This window comes from Pristiophorus japonicus, chromosome 23 (assembly GCF_044704955.1).
Source record: "Pristiophorus japonicus isolate sPriJap1 chromosome 23, sPriJap1.hap1, whole genome shotgun sequence".
Lineage (NCBI taxonomy): Eukaryota > Metazoa > Chordata > Chondrichthyes > Pristiophoridae > Pristiophorus > Pristiophorus japonicus.
Window position 1 is genome coordinate 11,597,320 of NC_091999.1, and position 19,829 is coordinate 11,617,148.

The 19,829-nt window shown below is 42.0% G+C and overlaps 1 gene segment (V, D, J or C); it reads left to right on the forward strand.

Annotated features, from left to right (window-relative positions):
* The first annotated feature begins 18,423 nt into the window (after positions 1–18,423).
* On the forward strand, positions 18,424–19,387 carry LOC139235732 (T cell receptor alpha variable 9-2-like). The segment is given in 2 exon segments: positions 18,424–18,475; positions 18,996–19,387. Coding segments are annotated over 2 exon segments (444 nt in total).
* Positions 19,388–19,829: the final 442 nt, after the last annotated feature.

Genomic DNA, 19,829 nt, shown 5'->3' on the forward strand with positions numbered 1-19,829 from the left:
ACATTTTAGAGGGAACCTGGCTGATAACTGGCAGGCAGATGTAAAACGGCCTCCAGAGGCCCCGGTTTCTGTCACTGAGCAAGGGGACTAAATTGCATCAGCATTACCGCAATGCAGCTACAGACACAAAGGAATCACTGGAGTTGGGAAATGCAGGAGGATATGTAAGTGCAACCATAAATGTTACAGGAGAATGTACCTAATGCTCTCGATGAGTCGTCAGACACAAGCATAAAATAAACCAACACTCAGCAAAGTGATTGACTCGGACCTGGTGAATATAATCCCACAATTAAACAATGCCAAAGCTTTCCTCACACCAAAGTTTGCAATCATTGAGCGACTGGCTCCACAGACCAGCATTTTACGCTGTGACTGTCAATATATCTGATCAAACCCGCTAGCAACTGAAAATTTTGAGACAAGCCTTGTGGTAACACTGCTTGCGGCAACCCTGCCCTCAGCTTCTGTTTGCTGCTCTCTCTGACCCGGTTTACGTGCCCTGTGCTATTGAAGAGATTGCTGCAGCTGTTACGGGACTCTGAATAGGAACGCGGTTGTTATGCAGTGTGTGGCTCTATCGCACAGTAATACACCATGATATCCGTGATCTCCGAGCTCTCAATGAGCAATTGGGCATGATTATCTGCAGTGAAGAAACCTTATTCCAATCTGTCCCTGCTGCCTTTGCCATCCGATGCTCCCATTATTATCCACTCAACTCGCTGACTATATTTCTATTTCTACCAGTGCATGGCGCAAATGCTAGACATGTCATAGCTGCAGTTTCTCTGCACCAAATCCCCGCGGTGGACTGTTATCACGGCGGGAGACTGCAGCACACGGTCCGAGAAACACCGACATGTAAAAACATTGAAATAATAAAATACTGGAGCTAGATTACTTTAAAAAAAATTATGGTTTATTGAGCTCAGCACCTGTACCTACATGTTAGCAGAAGCAGAATAAAGAGGAACAGATTCATTTCTACCGAATAATACATCCTGGTGATTACAATGTCAGAAGAAAGTGACACGCAGATCGCATCAGAAGACGCCGAATCGAGTGAAGGCATTGAACAGGCGGCTGATTAAAGATATCGCCGCCCAGTAAAAGTTTCAGTCACGTCGATTTTCTGCTCTTGGATTGGATGGAAATGAACATTGTTCACCCGCGGTTCACATCCGGATATGTGATCTAATGACCAGCAAGTTTATCTCCTCCTTGTGGAGCGAAGTGACGTGAAACCCATCCCTTTGTGACAGTGACTTTCTGAGGGACGTTCCTGTCGTTGGATGTTTGGAACCAAGTCAATCTCTAGGTAATCCTTTCCAAATAGAATGGATGGAGCCTTTGGGTCAGTACCCCACTGATGAGTTTAAACATTTCGGACGCTCTGATTACCGAATTATTGGAGCCTCTGGATCTGCATTCCACAGAGAAGTCAACCCATTCAGCGCAGTCTGATTAACCCTTTCCTTACAGAATGTTTGGATGATCTGAAAATGTGCCCCACTGCAGTAACAGCAGAGATCCAGCCTTTCTTTACAGTAGCAGAAAGTAGCAATGCGGCGACTCAGCCGTTGGGTTCTGTGGCAGGTATTTCTGAAAATCCAAGCTGGCTGCAGTCTATGTCCTTATACAAGAATGGTTCCATATTTAGAGACCGGGGCGGGAATGAAATCCATATCTAGGTTCTGTAACCGGGAAGCACAGGATTGTTAAAGCGTTTAGTGCACATAAGAAGATAAGAATTAAGAGTGGGATTAGGCTCTCCGGCTATTTGAGCCTTCTCTGCCATTCAATAAGATCATGGCTGATCTTCGACCGCAACTCCAATTTCCCACCTGACCCCCGCATCTCTTGATTTACCTCAAGTCCAAAACTCGATCTATATCAGCCTTGAATATATTCAACGAATCAGCTTCCACAGGCTTTTGTTGCAGAGAATTTTCAAGATTCACTACCCTTCGAGTGAAGGAATTCCTCCTCATCTCGATATTAAATGGCAGACTCATTGTCCTGAGATGATGACTCCATTTTTGGACTCTTCAGCCAAGGGAGACAACCTCTCAGTACCTACCCTGTTAATCCCCTTCAGAATCTTACATGTTTCAATGAGGTCACCTCTCATTCTCCTAAACTCCAGAGTGTGCAGTTTTATTTCGGGGTATTTTAATTTTCAAGAATTCTGTTCGTTTTACTGCAGACTGTTGTTAATCATTACTCTCGTGAGCTTTCACTCACGGTTCAGTTCACTGGTGAACTAACAATGATACTGAATTCTACCGTTGCTATTTGATTAGTTTAATTATTTATACATCTGTGCCTGTCTGTCCATTCCAGTAGTGACACAATTGTTTTCTTTTCAACGGTCTCTTGGTCTATCCCTCTATCCATCTTATTGCCTAGCAACATGTCTGTCAACTTGTCTGCCCGCCAGCCTGTCTCGCTCACTCGATCTCTCTGTCTGTGTGTCTGACTGTCTGTATTACTTTCTCTGTCTCTATGTCTCTGTTTATTCTCCTGCCTAACTATCAATATATAGCCATTAATATGATGCTTGCTAGTTATATCTCTTTGTCTCTCTGTATTTACTCAAATATATTGAAAGATATATTCTCAAAGAAAGACAAACCTGTGGTCTGTGCTTTACGCTGTTTCCATGGGTAATCAGGATTGTTTTCTGCAGGATTAATTTCTGGAGACTCGGTCGAGCAGTGGCCAACAGGTGCCCAATATCTGGAAGGAACCTAAATGAAAATTACTTGTAATTATTCCACCGCCCAATCGAGCTAGTACCTGGAGCTTTACCGTCAGGATCAGTACAAGGCTTCCACTCTCGTAATTGGAAAGGACGAAGATAACGGCCGTTTCTCTGCCATTCTGAAAAATTCGGAAACTATTGCTGTTGTCACTCCTCCTCATGTACAATACTTTACCCTTTTCTAGATTAAGTTACATGAAACAGAATCGTCTCTCTTTTTGCTGGCTCAGGTGGGTGAGTACATTCATCGCGACCGCTACTGTTAAAGTCTTGCCTTGCATTCCGCAGCCCCTCGTGCCAGATTAGCGAATCTGTCTGACACACACTCCAGTTACGCACCAGAAATGGAGACAGTTTAATCACTTTTGTCAGGGCCGGGTTTGAACACGGAATACCAGAGCATGATAGGATTGCTTCGTACCCATTGCCAGGAACCGCCATAGTGAACAGACACCAGTCACTTCTGATGTTAACAAAGTGACACCAGAATAAATATCGGGCGTGTCGGTGAAGAACGCATCAGCGATCTGATTATTGAATGCTGAAGAACAACGCAATAAAGATCAAATGCCTCTCCCAGACGCTGGCAAATTATAACATCTGTTATCGAACGTACCAAATATACATACAGATATTCAAACAATCGATATCACAGGAATTTCAGAACCAATATCTTGCAATTCAATGCATCGAAGTGGGACATTCAGATTCTTATTTTCATGTTACTATTCTGACTTCAGAAGACTGGATTGGAAAGTAAACCTGTTGAACATGTTGAGTGTTTGTCTTTTATAGCAGGGGTCCGTGGTGAGGATGGAATATCCAAATCCGAGCAGGTGACAGTGGCGGAGGGACAATCAATTCAAATTCAGAGCGATGTGACCATCAGAAGTAGCGATAAGTGTTTATCGTTCCGGTAATTACCGCGCCGGGCACCGGAATTTACAATCTCCGTCTATCAGGCTAATAAAACCGACGAGAGTGGACGGTTCAATTTGTTTGTTGACAGAAAGAGTGGTGATAATATTTTCGGTGTGCAGAAAGCCACGGCTTCAGACTCCTGGCTGTATTACTGTGCGAAGATGCACACTGAGACAAACGGTCATACATCCTGTACAATAACTTTAATTTCTCTCAATCTTCGAGATCATGATATTTATTCTCATTATCTTGCGTCTCCCTTTCGAAGACAAAGCTTCTGAATGGCATTATTGTCATTTAGTGTCATTTGACAAAGATGTACAGGGTTAAAGAAATGGTTAATATGGTCTCCAATTTAAGGGACTGCATTTATTCAGTAAACGTGATTTCACTGGGATAGATCAAATATGGTGGTTTCATATTATTAAATATAATCATTTGGGAAGCTACCAGGGATGGCCCATAAATGCTGGCCTTGCCAGCGACACAGGCATACAGGAATTAAACATAACTTTGTATAACATTATATTGCGTTTTCAGTTTTATTATTTAGTGTTACTCCAAATGAAATGAATGAAAATGGAAGTTATTACAATATTTACATCTACGGGGGTTTAATTTCTCCCTGCAGTAAACATCCTCTTCACAGTAAAATAATTAGGAAAACAACCCAAGTAATTCTGGGAGTGAATACTTCGTTTGACAATTTCAACAAATATACATTTACTGGAAAGCATCACCATGTGGCACACCTGTCCATCAAAGGTTTTCACGTTGATACAGGACTTAAAGCACGAAAAAAATTGCCGCTTCTGTTTGTCTAAGACAATGAACGCATCGAGACTACAGAGACCATATGGACGTTACGGTAACGAGGTAAATATTCATTTAAAGGAGTAAAGGAGGAAAAAGATTTAGGGGTTCAGATTCAGAAAGTTTGGAATAAGCTGGAAGATTCTATGATTCCTAGACTGCGATAACTATTTGAGATAGAAATGCGACACAGATCAAATCTTCCTCAAAGTTTAATCTGTCGTCAGACACAGCTATCAGAGGAACGGTTCAAGAGTTCGTTGTTTTTAGAGGCAGCCAATCCACGAGTGGGACTGTGAATGACGTCAGTTGACAACTTCTCATAATATGCCGAATGGTGAGACTGTCTCCCTTCAGTGTTGCACTGTACGGGGAGAATGTAAAGCCCTCCCCTCACATCCCTGTCATCACAATTGAAATTCTGGGAATAGGCAGCACCATGGAGTGTGGAAATCAGACCTTAATTGATCATCTTTTGTCCATCTTTCTCGTCATGAACAGGAACCTCCACAGGGAACTGATTCCAGTTGGCGCAATTGTGCTGTTGGTGTTGCGTGAGTTTATTTATCTGATCAGACGCCATGTTATTACTAATATCTTATTACGTTGTGGTTGGTGAGTGACTTTGTTTTGCTCTCAGCCGTTCGTTGCGAGGATCTGAGCTCACATCCACAGCATGTGGTGTCTGGGGAAGGGGAATGGGTTGAACTGGACTTTCGGCTTTCCTTTGATGCTGGGGATAATGCAGCCTGGTACAGACAAGCACTGAGAGAACCCCTAACATTTATAGGCTCGATATACCAGCGGAATGAGTCATTAAGGTGCAACAAACTGTCTTTTGACCGAACGAAGAAGTCCAACACCATCAATAGATGGCACCACCACAAGAGACCCCGAAGTGTATCACTGTGCGGTGGGGACACAGAGAGGCAAAGGGCGGCTCCAGCTGCACAATAACTTGTTTGATGTCGTCTTCCCGCTGCACCATCTAATTTTTCCAAAACAAGTTCTGTGAAATACCGGCGTTATTCAGAAATTGTATTTTCACATCTTTAAACTTTCACCTGTAAATTTACGACATCTTATAGCAATAACTACTAACAATGTGCTTCAAAACATAGTAATTAAGTTTTCTATGTTTGGTTGTACAATACAGAGCAAATAGCTGGACAGATAGATAGATAGCTAGCTAGATAGCTATATAGCTAGAGAGCTAGCTAGATAGCTTGATGGCTAACCAGATTTGTAGCTAGCTAGAGATAGGTAGATAAATTGATTAATTCAGTCTTCCCGTATTCAACCCATCTTATTACATTCTCCTTCCACTTATCTTCAATTTATTTCTTATTCCTGCTTTGACAGCTGCTCCTTGTCACTCGGTGAGATATGAAATATTGGTGTATTGGGAAACCGAGGGACAAACCACTTTGTTTCTTCACAAAACTACATTCGCTACAAATGTTTTCGTATTGTGGTACGGACAGTTAACCACTCATTCTCCCTTATATCGCAGCTCCAGCTTCAGAAATAAAAGAGTTGCGGTCAGATCTAAAGCTTCAATGGACCATGGGAGGAATTCTCCACCACTGTCACCATGAACACGGATGGGCTGTCAGATGCCGCGATGCATTGCACTGCTGTGAGACACGGTTAAACAAAGAGGTGAGGAGCCTGTAACAGAAATCACTCATCGCGGGGAGTGAGGAGACCACGGGTGTCAAAAACGAGTGCGATACCAGTATCATCAGCAAAAGGGGAGCTCAAATGAAATACTTCATCAGAGCATTGGTTTTAACATAATACAAACAAGATTCATTGCTTATTTGGAAATGCAAATTATGTTTTCACAATTGCACCCAAATTAGACCCTGATCCAGGCAGAAGCTTAACTTACCCCGTGCTGTGATTGCCCTGGGTGTATTTATTTGGATCGTACAGAGGCATGTTTACTGTGCATCTAACCTGTGCTGTAGCTGCCCTGGCAGTGTTTGTTGGGGCAGTGTAGAGGCAGCATTACTCTGCATCTAACTCGTGCTGTACCTGACCGATGAGTGTTTGATGGGATGGGGTAGAGGGAGCTTCACTTTGTATATAACCTGTGCTTCTCCTGCCCTGGGAGCAATTGATGGGCCAGTGAAGTGGGCGCTTTACTTTGTATCTAACCCGTGCTGTACCGGTCCTACGAGACGTTGGTGTGACATTGTAAAGTGAGCATTACTCTGTATCTAACCCATGTTGTTCCAGAGTGGAATTGTTTTATATGCAATGTTGATAAACGTGATGAGGAATATATATTGATTGTGTTTTGATACAACATTCAGCTTAATCGTCAAGAGCGGAACGTTAATCGCCTTTGATTCGTGCAGCTCCAGTGCTTGATCTCCACTTTTGATTATTGGAATTCATAATGACTTTCATTTTTACGAAATTAACATTTGATAGTTATGAATTCTGCTATTATTAAAGTGAAGTCCATCTAGTTTATGCAAATAAATGGGTGTTAGTGACCTGGGCAAAGTAAAAAAAAAACTGAGACATGAACTCTCAAACTTAATATAAACAGCAAAGGCAGAAAAATCAGGGCAATAAAATGGCAGCTGTTACAGTCATAATCATAGCAAACTAATAACAATAATAATCTGACAATAATAATCCAGAATAATAACGCAGCAGTGTTTTTTATAAGTTGAGAACCAATGTTTCACAGAGCAGACTCGCTTTACCTCCTGTCGCCTCTGGATGGTGCTCCAAAACCTCATATTTGGCCAAAACATACAGATCCGTCAGTTTACTGGTTTCACAGGTGACAGCTAGGGATTCCCGCAAACACCTCTGTGTCCTTTCACCGCACATAGCTTTGTATTTAGGGCAAGTGGCTATACACAAATAACAGGTGTTACGAAGTTGGACAAGAGAATGAAAGTGAACCCACGATATCTCTCTTTCATGGTTCAATGTCACTGCATGGTACAATGGGGGAGGGTATCACTGCCTCAGTCCAAAATTGTTATTCAGTGTGTCATAAGCAGACAGTTGGGTGGATCTTACACTAGACCCTGTATTACTGCATTAGGATATGTATCTGTTTATATTACCCAAAGCTGTCTCAGTTACTAGTGTGCGAGACCATTTCTCTGTTTATATTACACTGACCCTGTCTCAGTTATTACTGTACTCTCTCTTTATATCACACTGGATCCTGTCGCAGTTTATACTAGCCCATATCTCTAATTAAATCACACTATACCAAGTATCTGTTAATATTACACGAGGCCCTGTCTCTTTTTATATCGAAATAGGTCTTATCTCAGTTATAATGCACTTGACCCTGTTTCTGTTTACATTACACTATACCCTTCTCTCTGTATATATTACGCAAAACCCTGTCACTGTTTATATTATACCAGACCCTGTCTCTGTTTATATTACACTAGACCCAGTTTCAGTTATTAATGCACTAGACCTTGTCTCTGTTTTCCCGCCATTTTCCTTCAGACCTTCACTCCCTGTTTCCTGAAGTTTCGCTGCATGGAGAGACTCCTATTCAATTTACCTTTCGTAATATCTCATGCAGTTATTCCATAGTATCAGCTACTTCTGTGTAAAGAATTGCATTTCTCACTACAAAAATGTATCTTTTGCGGGATTAACTCGGTTGATGTCCGGGCCATGGAAGGCTGCGTCTCCCACAATTCACATTGGCAGAGGAAAGCCGTTAATTTTGACACTGGTCCCGCTGTACTCTTGGAGATAAGATCGCACATGCGCACCTCACCAACCATTCTAGCGACAACTGTATATTTCTCTCTTTTTTTCGATTAAGATGCAAAGTTGTTTTCTTGTAAATTGAAGTAACTGTTCCTTTCAATCGAGCAATTTTATGTAAATCAATGGAAGCGATTCACCACGTGGTACTTCACACAAAGATGGCGGATGTGTTGCACGCCAGTGTGCCCTGCAGTGGATGACGCCACAATTCTTTTTTCACGTTACAGCACCATAATGGACTGTTTCTCCCTTTGAATCAAGGACAGAGGTCACAGTCCGTCTCCTGAATAGCACACGAGCCCTATGTGGTGCGGTCTGTGACCCCTGACTCAGCGCTGTGACCACAAAATATCAGCTCTTAAACGATCCGAGCGCCGCCCGAGTTTTTCTGTTAGTTTTGGTACTTGCGGCGAGTTGATAGGACTTTGAATAAGAATGGGAAGGAAATTAAGTTTAATCCTTCAAGTATTCGTTCATTCAGTTGGTTGTTAAACAGCAATTCCACATATTATCTAATAATTTATATTGTTCAGTTATTCAAAAGGAGAACATGTAATTTTGTTTGAAAATAAAGACAATATTGATGTTATTCATTTATATATCTTAACATAATAAAGCAGTAGGAATATAGCAGTTGGCCATTCATCCCCTCAAGCCTTTCCATCATTCTAAAAACCTAGTGGCCAATCTCTGGCAGCAAACAGAAATAAATGAAATTGCCTATTAAATCAAACTAATGGGACGAAATGTAAGTAAGTCCCCTGGACCAGATGTCATCCATCCTACGGTCTTAAAGAAGTTGGCTGCAGAGATAGTGGATCCAATGCTTGCAATCTACCAAAATTTCCTGGATGATGGCGAGGTCCCAGCGGACTGGAACACGGCAAATGTGATGCCCCTATTTCAGAAAGGGGAGAGAAAAAAAGCTGCAAACTATAGCCCAGTTTGCCTAATATCTGCCTTTGGGAAATGCTGCAGTCCATCATTAAGGAGTAGTAGCAAGTCACTTAAAAAATCATAATGCTGTCAAGCAGAGTCAGCATGGTATTATGAAAGGGAAATCATGTTTGACAAATTTGCTCGAGTTCTTTGAGGAAGTAACGAGCAGGGTGGATATAGCGCATCCAGTAGATGTCGTGTAATTGGATCTCCAGAAAGCATTCATTAAGGTGCCACATAAAAGATTACTGCACAAGATAAGAGTTTGTGGGTTTTGGGTTTTATATTAGCGTGGATAGTGGATTGGCAAACTAACAGAATGCAGAGAGTCGGGATAAATCATTCATTTTCATGTTGGCAAACCGTAACTAGCGGGGTGCCAAAGTGATCAGTGCTGGGGCCTCAACTATTTACAAGGTATATTAATGCCTTCGATGAAGGGATCGAACGTCATATAACCAAATTTGCTGATGATAAAAAAGAAGTTGGAAAGCAAGTTGTGTGGAGGACGGGAAGTATTTACAAAGGGATATAGATAGGTTAATTAAGTAGGCAACAAGTTGACAGTTGGTATATATGGTGCGGAAATGTGAGGATATCAACTTTGGTAGAAAAAATAAAAAAGCTAATAATTATTTTAATTATGGAGAGATTACAAAATGCATCGGTACAGAGAGATCTGTGCGTCCTTGTACATGAAACACAAAAAAGTTAGCATGCAGGTACAGCAAGTAATTAGGAAAGCAAATGGAATTTTGGCCTTTATTGCAAGGGGGTTAGAAAATAAAAGCAGAGACGTCTGGCTACAACTGTACAGGATACTGGTGACACCACACCTAAAATACTGTGTACAGTTTGGTACCCTTATTTAAGGAAGGATATAATTGCATTAGAGGCAGCTCAGAGATATTTCACGAGCTTGATTCCTGAGATGAAGCTGTTGTCTTATGAAGAAAGATTGAGCAGGTTGGACCTATTCTAACTGGAGTTTAGAAGATCGAGAGGTGGTCTTGTTGAAAGGTGTAAGATTCTGAGGGTTCATAACACGGTACATGCAGAGAGGATATTTTGCCGAGTGGGGGAATCTAGAATGCATCGTTTCAGAATAAGCATTCGCACATTTAATTCCAAATAAGGATTCATTTTTGGGATTCTCTACCACAGAGAGTTGTAAAGTCTGGCGCATTGAATTTATTTAAGATGGAGATATACAAGTTTGTGAAGGATAAGTGAGTCAAGGGTTGTGGGAATCTGGCGGGGAAGTGGGGTTGAGGCCAAAATCAGATCAGCCATGATCATTTTGAATGGTGGTACAGGTTCGAGAAGTCAAATGGCCTACGCCTGCTCCCATTTCTTATTTGCTTATGTTCTTACGTTTCACTTTCTTATTAATTCTCGGCCGGCCAGCGTCGCTGAGGAGCCCAGAATTTATTCAACATTCCCCAGATTCGTCTTGATAACCTGATGGTGGCCCTTTTCTTAGACTGCTGCATTTCTGCTCTTTCCACCCGTTTGATACAATTGACTGGCCTACTGGGACACTTCAGGGAACATTCAAGAGAAAACCACGTTGTGTATGGCACCAGAGTCCCATAAGGGACAGAGCCGGAAAAGTCAGCAATTGTCCTTCCCAATTAGGGACGTTGGTGACGTAGTTGCGGTTTTAGCACTATCCGAGTTTCACGGTCATTTTGACTGATAAATGCTTCTTATATATTTGTAAATCATCTGAATTTGAATTTCGAAACTGCTATAGTAGAAGTTTAACTACTGTACTCTAGATTATTAGCTCACTCAAAGGGATTACGTGGCGAGTAGCAGAACGAGCACACTTTTCATTTTCTCTGCCTCAACCAATCGATATAACAGTGTCAAGAATAATATAAACACAGAGTTGGTTTAGTGCAGTCATAACTCAGACAGGTAAACTTAATGTAATGTAAAATTAGATAGAGGTAGATATATATATATATATATATATATAGATAGATATATATTAGACTTTTATATATATATATATATATATATTTATAAATATAGGGAAGAACAGATGGAGATAAATAGATAGAGAAACAGATTGAAATAAACGAAGGGAAAGAGAGTGAGATATAATGAGAGAGTGAAACAATGAGTGATTGAGACAGAGAGAGAGACAGTGCGAACAACGGAGAGAGAGTGTGTGAGGGAGAGAGAGATGAAGAAAAAGGGACATAATGAGAGACAAAGAGACAGACAGAGAGGCAGATAGGCAGACACAGACAGGGATCGAATGAGATACATCGAATGAGAGAGAGTCAGCTGGAGACAAGAGCTCTAGAGATATTGAAAATGATAGATGTTGAAATAGAGTGACAGAGAAAGAACCGCAGCGAGCGAAACAGAGAGACGAGCCGACGCAAAGGTTTTACATTCTTAAACTAAAGAAAGGAAGAAGAAAAATCAAACGATTCAGTCTAAAGTCTAGAGACAAGGGGTGAGATAGGACAGGCATTCACAGCTAATATAATTCCGCCGGTGGACGTCACCAGCTCTTGTTAAGAATTGTATTTTATTTGACTTTTAAGAAGGTCTCTGTGAATCTCAATGTTGAGGCTGAATTATCGCTTCTGTGTGTCAGCGTGAGAGCGGCCTCTGGTGAGCTCTGACTGGAATTCTCAGTGTAGGTTTTTGTACAGGATGCGCTATATCACTGCACCAGTGTGGGAATCATGGCACAGAAATACACGGCGGTGTCTGAGATCAAGGCCTTGCTGATCGTTAGCTCAGTCATCTTAGTAGCTTTATGAAACGCAGGTCGGTGAAGTCAGGGTTTTGGTTTACTGTCGATCCATAGAGATAAAACACGTACTGTGGGGGCTGCCCGGGGTGTTGACTGTACCAGAACACAGAAGGGCTTGGATAGCTGGTTTTCAAGGTGCAGTTTAATGTGACATTACTTTCCTCTTCAAACGTAATTTCGAGAAACGACTGTTCCACTGTGTCTTGTTGGCTCCATTCTAAAATAAAATAATAGTAGTAGTCATCATCACATTATCACATCATTATCGGTTTACCAATAATAACATCGGGAAGAATTATTATTTTTGTGAAGAAAATACTTACTGAGAAGTGATATAATGATGGTGAGCAGTGCGAGACTTTTCCACATGATGCTCCCTGAGTTTGTAACTCTGCAGTCCGGGAAGTCGTCTGTTGGAGCAGTCGTACAGATCCACGCCCCACTGCACTGCTGGTCCAACCAATGTCAAGCAGGGAATAGCGTCAGCAATCTCTCCAATTACACAGGGCAGGCAAGGCGGGGCAAAGCGACAGCAGCAAAACGAAGCTGTGGGCGTGGCTGTCGCAGACAGTGCTGTCACACGTAGCATCGATCTATAAGAACAGAATTCAATAATAATACCCCCGTCTCAAATTATACAACTCTTCCTCTTGATAAGAGCTGCGTTAGTTTCACATTTATTACAAATTCGAGGCAAGCGGATTGGCGACAGGAATTGCAGAATTATTACATTATTCAATAGTTACCGAAATCTTCAACAGTGAAGTAGGTTAAAACCAGGGGTTTAGATAATCGAAGGGAAAGAGAACAGAACTGTAAGAAAATGTATAACATTAATGAGCTTAAATGTGAAATCAAAAGGAATGTCATCTTAATTTATATTGAACAATATAATTCCAGATTGAACACCGCCCTTTGACTGAACTGATCGCTTTTGGAACCGATTTGACTGTTAAACAGTCTATACAGGCTTTGCTCAGAGAGGAGAAGTTGTACGAGAACGGGGCGATTCCCTGCACTGTGGTTGGCAGCACAGCAATAGGTTCTGAGCTCCGCCAACTCCGCCTGGCCAAAGCCGAGTGTGCTCAGACTTTGGTCCCATTCGGTGTGGATCTCAAACCGGATTTGGTGGCGTTCTGCTTTGAATCCACAATGGATGTATCTCGGGGTCGCGCTCACCAGCCGGTTGTACCAACAGATGTTGTCGATCGTGCTGAACCCGCGCTGGATTCTGACAGGATTTCCTTCCACTGCGAATTCTCAGGCAGGTAGAGAAATCTGGGTCAAACTCGGTGCACCTTTCGACAAAATTTAAGAATTACATGGAATGTACAGCACAGAAACTGCTGATAGAATCAGAGAACAATTGGGAAATAGAGAAGAGAAAGATTTAAAGAAAGTGAACATTGAAAAGAATTGTAAACATAGGTAGAGGAAAAGAGAATGAAAGTATGAAAGAAAAAATGAGAAAGACAAAGAGACAAATCCGTGCAATAACGAAAGTGGAGAGGACAGCAAATGAGAAAAGACGGAAAGAGAAAAGAAGGAAGGTGATAAGTAATGAGAGAAGGACAGCGCTAATAGTTAAGAGAAAGCCATGAACATATTCAGAAATAAAGTAAAATATCCTTTCCTTGACATTCACTCAAATTACACTTCTACCTAGTTAGACAGTTGAATTATCTGAAACAGTACACATTGTATCCAAATAATAGGCCGCTGGGAACCAGCCTATTGATGAACTCACACTTTACTCTGCACATTATCCTGACTGTGTGAAGTCCTCAGAGTCACCGTCAGAGGGCGCCGTGAGCACATCTTTCTCACCGTTATCAACTGGAAATTATATTGACAAATCTTGCATTAACACTGCCCACGGCACCCCCGCCCATAGCTTCCATTGGCCGCTCTCACTCTGACGTGCCTTGCCAGCCCTGTGTTGTTGGAGAGATTGCTGCCGCTGCTCCATGTTTGAATTGGATGGATCAGCATTGCAGTGGCGCGGGGATCTGTAATTCTGCTCCCACAGACGATTTCCAGGACTGCAGAGTTACAGACTCAGGGAGCGTCATGCAGAACCATCTCACACTGCTCCTCACCGTTATATCACTTCTCAGTAATTATTTCCTTCCCATTAAAAATCATTTCTCCCCCTGCCTGCTGTAACTCAGGTGTTGTTATTGGCAAAATGCAATTGATGATTATGGTTACGTTGACTGAGATAGTGGTGATGATGATCATGCTGACTCGTTCTATTATTTTCTGTTAGAATTGAGCCAACAAGATAAAATGGAACAGCCGGTCCCTGAAATGATGGTTGAGGAGGAAAGTAATGTCACACTAACCTGCACTTTGATAACCAGCAATGCTAGCCCTTTTGGGCACTGGTACAGTCAGCATCCCGGGAAGTCTCTACAGTATCTGCTTCATTTCATCGGAGTGAATGTAGACCTGAACCCCACATTTACTGATCGATATTCTCTCCTACGTTTAATAAAATTGCCAAGATTACCGAGATAACGATCGGCAAAGCCCGGATATCTGACACCGCCATGTATTTCTGCGCCATGAGACTCACACTGCTACAGCGTTATAGTGGATCACGTACGAAAGCCCTCACTGAGAGTTCCAGTTGCTGCGCACCAGAGGGCGCTCTCACACCGATAATCAGAAGCAATAATTCTCCACAGTCAGAGTCATAGGGAGACTCTTAAATGCGCGAGAAAACAAAATCAACGACAAGTCTCCCCTTCTGCTTCTGTCTTCACTCTTGAAGATAGCCTCTAGGTGACAGAATCTCAGTGATTCTGGTCTGAAAATAGATGTTCAACACGGGAAAGAAAAGAGTGTTGGGTGTATGCAAGACAGATCCTAAGCATGTCGCAAATTAGGGAAAAGAGGAAATGTATTTGTTCCATCATCTTTACCACCATCAATTTAACAATAATAACACCAGTGAAGGTGGAGGGTGGGGCGGGGAAGAATGGATTTTCGCTGGAAAGGGAATACTTACTGGGAAGCGATATAATGATGAGGAGCAGTGCGAGACGGTTCCACATGATACTCTCTGAGTCTGTAATTCTGCATTAAGCCTAACTCGCAGTATTACTTTAAACTGAACTGTGAAAGTTGAACCTGGGGACATGGATTCAATGTATAAAAATTCATTTTAGGACTGGTATCACGAAGTTATTCGCACACACACCGATTGATTAATGTGTGCAATATAGAGTGGCGGAGGGAAATACTTCAGCATAGTTTCAGGAAAATTTTGAGGCTTCAATGAAGGGTGGCAGTTAGGATCTCTCTGGATAGATCAGGCAAGATCAACCGAATGGCTACCCTTGTTCTCAGATCTGGTGAACTGCAAAACGGCAGAATTTGTACCTTGTAGTTGCAGGTAGTCACCAGCTTAGGGAAGTGGGCAGATGTACACACTCTTGGTTTCAGTGTGAGTGCGAGGTGCAGAAGGTCAAAATCGTCCAGTTTCTTTGTTTAATATTTAAAATTAAAATTATTAAAGTATTATTAATGACATAATATAAGTATTGTATTGATAAGCTCAACATAGTACCACCGGTCTATCCGCTGCTCGCACCCTCCCATTTTGCTGAAACTTGTCAGTCATTCCCAATTTCATTCATATAATAGGTGGCGTTTGTATAATTTACCGTGTCTTTGTGTTTAAAAGCCGCAGGACCCACTGGCTGTCTATATTAACCTTTAGATCAAGAGTGGGTAGATCTAATGGTCAGTGAGCAGCTACTGTAATGGGAGCCTCTGCTGATACATGTACAACATTGATTGTTTCCCTTTACTGCCCCCACATTATAGATTACACCAGTTTAGAGATTTGAGACCCAGTTGCATCTGAAAACAGTGGATGATTTGATTTTCTGCCCAACAACGTGAAATTTATGTTTTTATTCATTCAGGGACCAATACTCATCAGTTAAAGAGAGTAGCAAATCGATTGCACCGAGGGAACGTGACTGGTCTGATTGTGTCGAGAAAGAGAAGCAAAATATGATAAGTGTACAACCCGTGACTCAGGGATGAGCGGGTGCAGCTAGTAATATGATCCTCAGGAATTGCCTGACTGGTTGTTAAAAGTTTTGGCACATTACTGAGACCTAATGAATCCAATTCTGGAATAGTTTGCATCGAGTCTGTTCCTCATTTATCTCAAAATATCGACAACTGAACATACATCAATATCCTCCTCAAGGTATCAATTATCGTGTGCCCGTCCATGTTTATTCTGGTATTTGTACCTGTGTGTGTTTTAGTGTGCGTCTAATTATGTTTATGTGTTTATGTGTGTCTGTGTATGTGTCTGAGTGTGCGAGTGTGACTGTATGTATGAATTGTGTGTGAGTCTGTTTTTGTGAGTCTGTGTGTGTGTGTGTTTGAGTTTGTGTGTTTTAGTTTGAGTGTGTGTGTCTGTGTTTGTGAGTGTCTGTGTGTGTGTGTATGAGTCTGTGTTTTTGTGTGTGTGTAAGTCTGTGTGTGTGTGTGTTTGCGTCTGTGTTTATATGTTTGAGTGTGTCTGTATGTCGGTGGTTGTGTCGGTGGTTGTGTCGGTGTTTGTGTCTGTGTGCGGGTGTCTGTGGCCATGTGCTTGGTTCCAATCCTCTGTGTGAGGCCTGTATTGGATACAGGGGTGCGCTCTCTGATCACTTGTTAAAGAGCTTGCATCTCAAGCAAAGCAGAACGAAATATACGTCAATAACCTCCAAGGATATCAAACACTGTCTGTATTTTTGTTTATTTTGTTGTGTATGTAACCTATGTTGCTAAGACTGCATCTATTAATGGGATGTATTGAATGCAGTAATTTCTGCACATTATTTCATATTAACGAGAGAGAATTAGATAAAGAATGATAGGAAGAGACAGAGAGAGAGAAGGAGAGAGAGAGAGAGAGAGAGAGAGAGAGAGAGAGAGAGAGAGAGAGAGAGAGAAAGAGAGAGAGAGACTGTGACACAGATATGCATACCGAGTTAAATAGACATATATAAAAAGAGACAAAGACACACACAAATATCCAATTAAAGAGTTTGGAGAGATTTGGCACAACTAACACTCATTGGTGCAAAGCTGAAGACATTTGTGAGAGACCATCCAACCCTGTTCCTGGAAACGCCCCTCAGTTTCTCAATAAGAGAAGCCTGCCTTGATTTGGGTTTAATTCTGTTATTTTCTGTCGGACTCTATTCCAGACACCATGTATGCCCTATATTCCTTATTGATAATAATGGTCGTGCGGCCTGGTGAGTCTATGTATAAAACAGCAGTGTGTGTTTCATGATTTAAAATCACTCCTAGACTTTTGACGCATTCTGTATTTTGTAACAGGAACGAATGGCGAAAATTCAGTGTCCCAGGATCCGTCAGAATTAAAGTTTCAGGAAGGACAGACCATAATACTGAATTGCAGGTACTCCACATCCGATAACTTACCCTACCTTTTCTGGTATGTCCAATATCCCGGGGAAGCTCCGAGATATTTACTGAAGAGATACGGCAAGGAGGGGCAGGCGGATCAGTCTCCAGATCTCCCAGACCGGATCTCTGCTGATTTGGACCAAGACAAGAAATCGGTTCCTTTAAATATCTCCGGGGCTCTTGTCTCTGATTTTGCCATCTATTACTGTGTGCTGCGCCTCACACTGTTACAGGCGCGCAGTCAGCCCGTACAAAAAACAGCAAAAGACTCTCATCTCCTGTCACTGGATCAGATCTGTGACCTGGATTGTTAACTAATAATGGAACATAAACCAAAGGATAAAACTATTTTCACCAAATGACGGATTTCTCTGCTGTAGACTCTGTGAAATTCTATGCAATATCACCTTTATATTAGCTGCTTCTAATGTTCAAGGAGCAGCACTTTTAAAAAGAGACTCTGACACTGATACCAGAACAACGTTAGCTATATACCGTCACTGCCTCCGCCGCATATATTGCCCCTGTTAAAGGGCCAACATTGAGTTTAATCCCGTGTTAAATGGCCAACATTGGATTTAATCCTCAGACAGTTCTCTGTTATGAACATTTTTTCACATCTTTCCCTGCTGCCCGCTCTGACGTCGTGAATTGCAGAACAAACAATCTGTGAGCTGACTGGATGAATTGGAGAAAAAAGCTCAGTGAGCAGATTGGTTGACTTGGGGAACAAAGGGCTTTAAGATGATTTGATCAATTGGAGGAAATAGGAGCTGAAGTCTGATTGGCTGAAATGGCGAACAAGGGAACTGTGAAATGATTGGCTGCATTGGAGAGCTGAGGACACGTGAGTTGATTGTATATCACCTGCTGACACTGTCAGCAACGATCCAATCAGCAGAGAGGCCGGATATTAGTCAACATCTCCCCACTCTTGACGAAAAACATTTTCAGGTTCAACCCGTTCTGTTGAAATCTGCCATCAAACATGTTGTATGTTACTTCTTATGTGATCATCATAGCTGCAGCTCTCTTAACTGGTAAGTTCACAAGTTGCACAAGACTGTGCTGCAAATCTACATCATACATTATAATTAATTGGTCACTAACCTGAAAACAAGAATATCAATAGATTGATTCAAGTGAAGACCATCAGGATGAACCTTGACTCAACACTAAGCACTGTTGGGGAAACTCGCCAAAATCCCCCAATGAATGAAAGCGGTTGAGTTCAGATGAATGACAGACAGATTCGCCAGGCCCGCCGGTACCAATGACGGACTTTGACAGACACAACGGTGTCAATACCACAGAACGTTTGTAGATTTCCATTCACATCACAAGAGGTGAAGGTGAGGCATTGAACCCGCTGAAGGTTTATTAAATGAAGTTTTATTCAGTCGATCCAAGCACCTTTCCGTTGCAGATGTGGCGAAATGTATTACTGTTTAACTGACCAGAGTTACTTCTCAGCTAAGTGTTGGGAGTGACGGTTGATTCTGGGGCATAGACACAGAGAAGTGACATTGTTTAATTTAATATCGCTCTGGGCTCTTGCAGGACATTGTCGAGGAGACTCCGTTTCACAGACACCGCCTGTAACAACAGTAAGTGAAGAAGACGATGTCCACTTGCACTGTAATTATACAGCTACAAGCACCAGCAATCCTGAACTATTCTGGTACCGTCAGTATCCCAGCGGATCCATAGAGTATTTGCTGCAGATTAACAAATACAGCGGGCAAAAAGAGAGACCTCCAGGGGACCGTTTTTCAGCGAAGCTCAATGATTTGAGCCGCACCGTCCAGCTGAATGTGTCTGAGACACAACTGACAGACTCCGCGGTGTATTACTGCGCACTGAGCCGCACAGAGACACAGAGCTGGGCTGGACCTGTACAAAAACTGTCAGAGCATCGCTCAATACAGCATCGCGTCAGGGGAACATTATGATCAGCGGAAATTCTGAGCTGGTCCCTGCATTTATGGTCAGATATTCTTCTGTTAATTTTTATACGTATTTACCTTTACTCATAAAAATATATCTTCCTGGCACACAAGTGAAAGGGGAAGAAAGAATGCAAGAAGACATTGCATGTATACAGCGTCTTTCACGATCTCAGGACGTCACAAAGCCTTTTACAATGATTCCACTAAGTTTTATAAATGTCGTCGCTGTTGTAATGTAGGAATCGCGGCAGCCAATCTGCACACAGCGAGATCCCACAGCGAGCAATATTTATGACGATAGTCTGTTTTTAGTGATGCTGATTGAGGGGTAAATATTGGCCAGGAGACATGGGAGTACTCCTCTGCTCTCTTTCCATATAGTAATATTGTGATATTTTACAAACACCTGTGAGAGCAGACGGGATTAACATCTCATGCAAAAGCC